The sequence below is a fragment of the Medicago sativa genome, chromosome 5 (assembly GCF_051527215.1).
Source record: "Medicago sativa cultivar Bolivia chromosome 5, Bolivia_mono, whole genome shotgun sequence".
NCBI classification, from domain to species: domain Eukaryota; kingdom Viridiplantae; phylum Streptophyta; class Magnoliopsida; order Fabales; family Fabaceae; genus Medicago; species Medicago sativa.
This window is the reverse complement of record NC_140753.1, coordinates 26,708,043-26,715,036: the sequence shown is the minus strand read 5'-3', so window position 1 is coordinate 26,715,036 and position 6,994 is coordinate 26,708,043. Positions and strand designations below refer to the sequence as shown.

The 6,994-nt window shown below is 38.2% G+C and overlaps 1 protein-coding gene across 1 annotated transcript; it reads left to right on the top strand.

Annotated features, from left to right (window-relative positions):
- The first annotated feature begins 209 nt into the window (after window positions 1–209).
- LOC146921405 (uncharacterized) lies at window positions 210–5,908 on the top strand. Its single transcript, XM_085711300.1, has 4 exons — window positions 210–1,706; window positions 2,021–2,911; window positions 3,002–3,647; window positions 3,729–5,908. Exons 1-4 carry the CDS (start codon window positions 210–212, stop codon window positions 5,906–5,908), a joined length of 5,214 nt encoding a protein of 1,737 aa, XP_085567426.1.
- The last annotated feature ends 1,086 nt before the right edge of the window (window positions 5,909–6,994 follow it).

Here is a 6,994-nt window from a genome sequence, read left to right as displayed (position 1 = left end):
GTCCTCCTATCTAATGTTTAACATGTTAACATCTGATAAGATATGATATACTTCATAAGCAATTTATGGAAATACTTCTGCCATCTATCATTTATATTTTTGTTATGAACCAAAATTCTACCTTGCAAAAAAACGATGAAATTTGCTCTGGCGAAAGTTTGTACTGTTCATCACCTTCTTGTTTGAGTTCACCGTATTCTACCACCGCCATGTCCCAATCACTGATCAAAACCATCAAACCGGTCTTAACCTCTTGGAAATGTCTTGTTGATGATGAATCCGAGCAGATCGCCCCCAAAATCCCATCCAAAACACTACCCAAATCGCATTTGTCTTTCGCACAAGCTTTAACCACCAACATCTGTGATATCCCTTCCAGCCAACTTCCAAAACCAACACTTAAGGGAGACAAGTTTTCGATTTTGATTCCTGATGACGAGTATGATAAGGGTCTGGATTCATGTAAAAACAATCTTCACGCTCGTATTATATGGCCGAAAGGGTCTTCTCCTTTAACGTGCGTTGCCTTGAAAGATAAGTTGAAACCGTTATGGAAAAACCTTGGTCCATGGGGGGTTTCCTCCATTGGCAAAGGGTTTTATGAATTTGTATTCTCCTCCATTGAAGATGCAAGAAGAGTCAGGTCGGTTGGCTCTTGGATGCTAAACCCAGGTTTGCTCAAACTTTTCCCTTGGACCAAAGATTTTAATGCTGATTTACAAACCAATACCTCTGCTCAGGTTTGGTTGAAGATTTACGGTTTATCCCAGGAATACTGGAGGAAAAAAATCTTGTTTGCCATTGCAAGTAGTGTTGGAACTCCTATCTGTGTTGATGCTATGACAAGCAAGCCTGCTATTGAGAGGACCTTTGGTCATTTTGCAAGGGTCCTGGTTGATATTGATCTTACAAAGGAACTGAAATATGAGGTTTTAGTGGAAAGAAAGGGTTACGCTTTTTTTGTGGAACTCGCTTACGATAATCTGCCTGAATTTTGTGACTATTGCAAAATTGTTGGTCATAGTATTCATAATTGCAGGAAAAGAAACACAAAGGATGCTAGTAATGAGGCGCATCAAAATAACAAGGATGGAAATACAAGAAACAATGTAGAAAGAAAAGGTAGGGAGCCTTTAATTGCTCAGAAACAGAACCCACAGTGGGCTGCTAAAGAGGTTATTGATTTAGATGTTGTAAAAGTGAAATCTCATGTTGGTAGTAAGGCTGCTGAAACAAAGGATATGCCTGCTGATGTAAATCAGGGAATAAATGAAATAGAGAAGCAGGGCAACATGGAAAGCAAGCAAGCAACCCCTGATCACTCAATCACGCATACTGTTGATAACAATCAGGAAATTTGCAGCGAGGAGGAAACGGATGTCAGTTCACACACATCAGAATTTGTTGACGCAACTCAGTTGATCAATGTGGAAAATGAAGATCAAGGATCAAGCCAAGCTCAAGATTCTCCAGTCAGGTCACAAACTGATATGCAGTTTTTACAACAATCATGGGCCAATCTAGCCGATGCGGACGCAGAGTTGGTCAAGCAGCAGGAAGAGGATTTATTAGCTAATATAGAGCTGGAAAAAGATATTGACGCACAGATACAACAAGAACTACAGACACATATTGATGATTCAGGATTCAAGCTTGTCACCACAAAATCAGCCCAGCGAAAAATTCACAAAGGCCAAGCATCCAAGGCAAGTTCTTCATACCTTACTCGATCCAAGGTTCCAAACAAACCTTTCCGATGAAGTGTTTGTATTGGAATGTTCGGGGTTTAGCTAACTCCCCATCTAGGTTAGCCCTCAAAAACTTAATTATAACTCATAAACCTCATTTTCTTATTATATCTGAACCTTGGTTACTTTTTGAACATTTTCCCCGAAACTGGTTCCATAGACTTAACTTCAAACTTTTTGCCCACAATGATAGAGGCCCTTTAGATCCTAACCTTTGGTGCCTTTGTCTTAACAATTTACACCCTATTATTATTTCAATTTCTGATCAGCAGGTATCCTTCTCTTTAACTCATAACAACATCTCTTTTTGTGTGTCGGCCATTTATGCTTCCACAAACTACATCCATAGAAGACAACTTTGGCAAACCCTTGAAGACCTTCATAACCAAACCAACCTTCCCTGGTGCTCAATAGGCGACTTCAATACCATCCTTGGTTCTCATGAACATAGAGGGGCTTCTCTTCATGCGAGAGGTCCAATGAATGATTTTTTTGCTTGGTCTGATTCTAACAATTATTTTCATTTACCAACTAGAGGTGCCCAATATACCTGGTCCAATGGTCGTAGAGGCTGTAGGCTTACTGAAAGACGTTTAGACAGGGTTATCTGTGATCAATCCTGGATAGATATGTGTACTTCCCTCAATGTTTCCACTTTATCTAAACTCAAATCCGACCACTTTCCTTTACTGCTTGATTTTGAAAATTCCCAAACCTCTTTTGCTTCCCAATTTAAATTCTTGAGTATGTGGACCCTTCATGATGATTGCAAAAGTATTATTCAAGAATCTTGGAATGAAAATGTGGTCGGCTGTCCTATGTTTATCCTTAACCAAAAACTCAAGAACCTCAAACAAAAACTGAAACTTTGGAATAAGAATGTTTTTGGTAATGTTAACACTCTTGTTAAGGAAGCTGAGCAGAAGCTTATTTTGATTCAATCAGATATTGACATTAATGGTGCTTCTGAGATATTGTTGGATCATCAAAAAAATGCTCAGATAGATTTGGAAAAAGCTCTAGAAAAGGAAGAAGAATTCTGGAAAGAGAAATCTAGTTCCAATTGGTACTCTAATGGAGATAGAAACACCAAATATTTTCACCGCCTTGCAAAAATCAAACACACTTCTAAACTCATAAACTCAATCAATGATGGAGAGAACGTGTTGACTGAGCCAGATCAAATTTCATCTCATATCACAAATCATTTTCAAAATATTTTTTCTTCTAACTTTGTTGTGCAGGATTTGTAGGTGGAAGAGTTGATAGATGGAGTTGTTCCTAATCTTATTACAGAAGATACTAATCATATGCTTACCATGTTGCCTACTCCAGATGAGATTTTCAAAGCTGTGAGTTCTCTGAAGAAAGATAGTGCTCCGGGACCCGATGGTTTTGGGGCAAATTTTTATCAAACCTATTGGCCTATTGTGAAAAATGATGTGATAAATGCAGTTTTGGAGTTCTTCTCAAAGGATTGGCTGCTCCCTAACTTCAATTCCAACACTATTGTGCTGATCCCTAAAGTCCCAGATGCTATCTCGGTTAGTCAATATAGGCCCATAGCGCTTGCTAATTTCAAATTCAAGATAATTTCTAAGATTCTAGCCGATAGACTGGCTCCTCTCATGAATAGTATTATATCTACCCAGCAGAGAGGATTTATTCAAGGCAGGAACATTAGGGATTGCATTTGTGTTACTTCAGAGGCAATCAACCATCTCCACAAAAAAGCTTTTGCCGGTAATCTTGCTTTTAAAGTAGACATCTCCAAAGCTTTTGACACTCTTGAATGGCAGTTTCTTCTCAAAGTTTTGAATGCGTTTGGTTTTAACAATAGATTTTGCTCCTGGATTAATACAATTCTCTGTTCTGCAATGTTATCTATCAATGTCAATGGTAAGTTGAATGGCTTTTTCAAGTGTAAACGAGGAGTGAGGTAAGGTGACCCTCTCTCTCCTCTTCTCTTTTGTATTGCAGAGGATGTTCTAAGTAGAAATATCTCAAAATTGGTGGACCTCGGCAAGCTAGATCTCATCAAAGGTACCAGACACATTCAGGTCCCTTCTCATGCTTTATATGCGGACGACATCATGATATTTTGCAAGGGGAAAATTTCATCAATTAATGCTTTAATGGAGCTCTTTAAAGCCTATGCTCTCGCTTCAGGTCAAGTTATTAATCCTTCAAAATCAACAGTTTACTATGGCTCTATCTCTGTTTCTAGAATCAACCACATCACTAATCTCATAGGATTCAATAAAGGTTCTTTACCGTTCTTTTACCTTGGAGTTCCTATTTTTAAAGGTAAACCTAAGAAGTCGTACCTTCAGCCGATTGCAGACAAAATAAAATCAAAGTTAAGTTCTTGGAAAGCTTCACTTCTCTCTATTGCTGGAAGGGTGGTTCTTGTTAAATCCATTATTCAAGGTATGTTAATTCACTCCATTTCTATATACTCTTGGCCTCAAGCTCTATTGAAGGATATTGAATGCTGGGTGAGGAACTTCATTTGGAGCGGAGATGTTTCCAAAAGAAAGATGGTGACAGTTTCTTGGAATAAGATGTGTAAACCGTACTCAGAGGGAGGTCTTGGAATAAGGTCTCTGACAACTTTAAATGAAGCGGCCAACCTCAAACTTTGCTGGGATCTCAAAAACTCAAATGAAGATTGGGCCAATCTTTTAAGAAGCAAGGTTCTCAGAGGTAACAAAATAATCTCTTATCATATTTTTTCTTCTCTTTGGAGCAGTGTGAAGGCTGAATTTAAAAACATTGAGGAAAATTGTTGTTGGATTATTGGAAATGGTGAAAGTATTAATTTTTGGTTAGACACTTGGTATAAAGAGCCTTTAGCTTCTATTCTCAATATTCCTGAGCATCTTCATGCTAATCTTACGGACAAAGTCAGCGATTTCATGCTTAATTCTCATTGGAATATTCCTCCTTCGGTTCTGAATGTTTTTCCTGTTTTGAGTCACTTTGTGCAGCAAGTTACACTTCCTAGTGTTTCTAAAGATGACAATTTAGCTTGGAAAGGTAACTCCACTGGTATTCTAACTTTTAAAGATGCCTTCCTCTTTAAATATGGCCTAGGGCAAAATATTAGCTGGGCTAAATCTACTTGGAGTCCGGATATTCCTCCTTCCTTGTCCCTCCTGATCTGGAGACTCATGCATGACAGGATGCCCACTGATGAGAATTTGATGCTTAGAGGGAGTTCCATGCCCTCAATGTGTTCCTCTTGTCAATCTGATGCCGAAAACACCTCACACCTGTTTTTTCACTGTCCTTTTGCTTTAAAACTGTGGTCTTGGTTAGCCACCTTACTTAATAAATCCTTGCATTTTAATTCAATGGGTGAGATATGGGCTTTGTTGGATCTTCACTGGACTCCACAATGTAAAGTGGTGGTCACAGCTTGCATTTTCAATGTTGTTAATATTATCTGGTATAGGAGAAATCAAATTCGTTTTCAAAACAAAGTGATCCATTGGCGCAGCGCAATAAACATGATCATCTCCAAAGTCTCCCTTGCTGGTAACTTGACTTATAAAACGGCTGCTGCAAACATCTATGAATTTACAATTATGAAATCTTGCAAGGTGAATATTCGGCCTCCTAGAGCTCCCTCCATTAAAGAAATCATTTGGGCTCCTCCTTTGCCCTCTTGGATTAAAATTAACACGGACGGTGCTGCAATTAAGAATCCTTCAAGAGCTGCAGTTGGTGGGATTTTTCGGAATTCAGATGGTGCTTGCTTGGGAGGTTTCTCTCAATTTATTGGTCCGGCTGATGCGTTGTTTGCGGAGCTGACTGCTGCTATGAATGCTATTGAGCTTGCTGCTTCTAAGGGTTTTTCCAATGTTTGGCTTGAATCTGATTCTCAGCTTGTCATAATGGCTTTTAACTCTAAATTGGTTGTTCCTTGGGAACTCAAAAACAGATGGGAAAACTGCTTGCAACTTACCTACAATATGAGATTCTGTGCTTCCCATATTTATAGAGAAGGAAATACCTGTGCTGACAGTCTTGCTAATTTTGGTTTATCTTTGTCCTCTTTTGACATTTTTTGGTTTGATGTTATCCCTGAGTTTGTTAGGGGAGAGTACATTAGGAATAGGTTGGGAATGCCCAACTATAGGTTTACCACCTTTTGAAAAGGTTTTGGTCTTATCCCCCTTTTCTTTATTGTACTTTCTTTTCTTTTTTAATGATATGAGCTGATGCTCTTTATTTAAAAAAAAAAAAAATCTACCTTTTTCATCTTTAATACACTCCACTTGATTCAAATCTTGTCTTTCTTTTCCATTCTTTAGCAAGTCTATATTTTTTTTTCTCCCTCCTTGGTGCCTAAGGTTTGGTATAACCTATCTAAAGCTTGATTTCTTGCTTCTCTTACTGCATTCTTGGTCTTTTTCTTAGCTTTCTTGGTCTTTTACACTTAGACCAATCTTTAAAACATTCCATTTGAATTCTAACCTTACCATGAACACTTTCCTTCCACCACCAAGATTTCTCATTCCTAAGTTCAAAACCTCTTGATTCTCCCAACGTCTCTTTTGTTACTTTTCTAATATCATGTTCCATCTTGTCCCCATATCATTTGCGCTTCCTTGTGCCTGACCGATATATCCCTTCCCTCTAAGATCTTGTGTTGAAAAATCCTTTGTTTTCACCCTTAAAACATCACCACTTAATCAGTGGAGCTTTCCTATGGCTTCTTCTCTTTGCACCCCTCTTGATTCTTACATTCATAACCAATACTCTATGTTGAGTAGTCAAACTTCCTCCAGGCATGACTATAAAGTCCAAGAAAATCTTTGTTTGATCTCCTAATAAGAAAGAAATTTATCTGGGAACATGTCACACCCATTCTTGTATGTGATAAGATGCTCCCCTCTTTTCTTGAAGCACATATCCGTTTTAGAAATATCAAAAGTTGATGAGAAATCCAAGATGTGATTACCTTATGCGTTAACCACCCCAAGACCATACCCCCCATCGAAGCCCTCAAAACCTCTTGATACATTTCATACATGCCCATTTAGATCCCCTTATAGAAAAATCTTTTCTCATAGTGGTATATAATGAAATAAGCATTCTAACTCCTCCCAAAATGTTACTTTAAGGTGTTCCGCTAACCCAACATGATGTGTGTAAGCTCTAATAACATTAAAGGTTGTTCCATTATAAATTTTAGGTAGAGGATCTAATCTCCTATCTTCTTTACATACACAATATGC

What these genes read in the sequence shown, in the direction of transcription:
- LOC146921405 (XM_085711300.1), top strand. Translation starts at nt 210, where the DNA reads ATGTCCCAATCACTGATCAAAACCATCAAACCGGTCTTAACCTCTTGG. An exon ending in ACAAAGGCCAAGCATCCAAG is followed by an intron (nt 1,707 to 2,020) that starts GCAAGTTCTTCA and finishes TCTGATCAGCAG; the next exon opens with GTATCCTTCTCTTTAACTCA. An exon ending in GTTATCTATCAATGTCAATG is followed by an intron (nt 3,648 to 3,728) that starts GTAAGTTGAATG and finishes TTTGTATTGCAG; the next exon opens with AGGATGTTCTAAGTAGAAAT.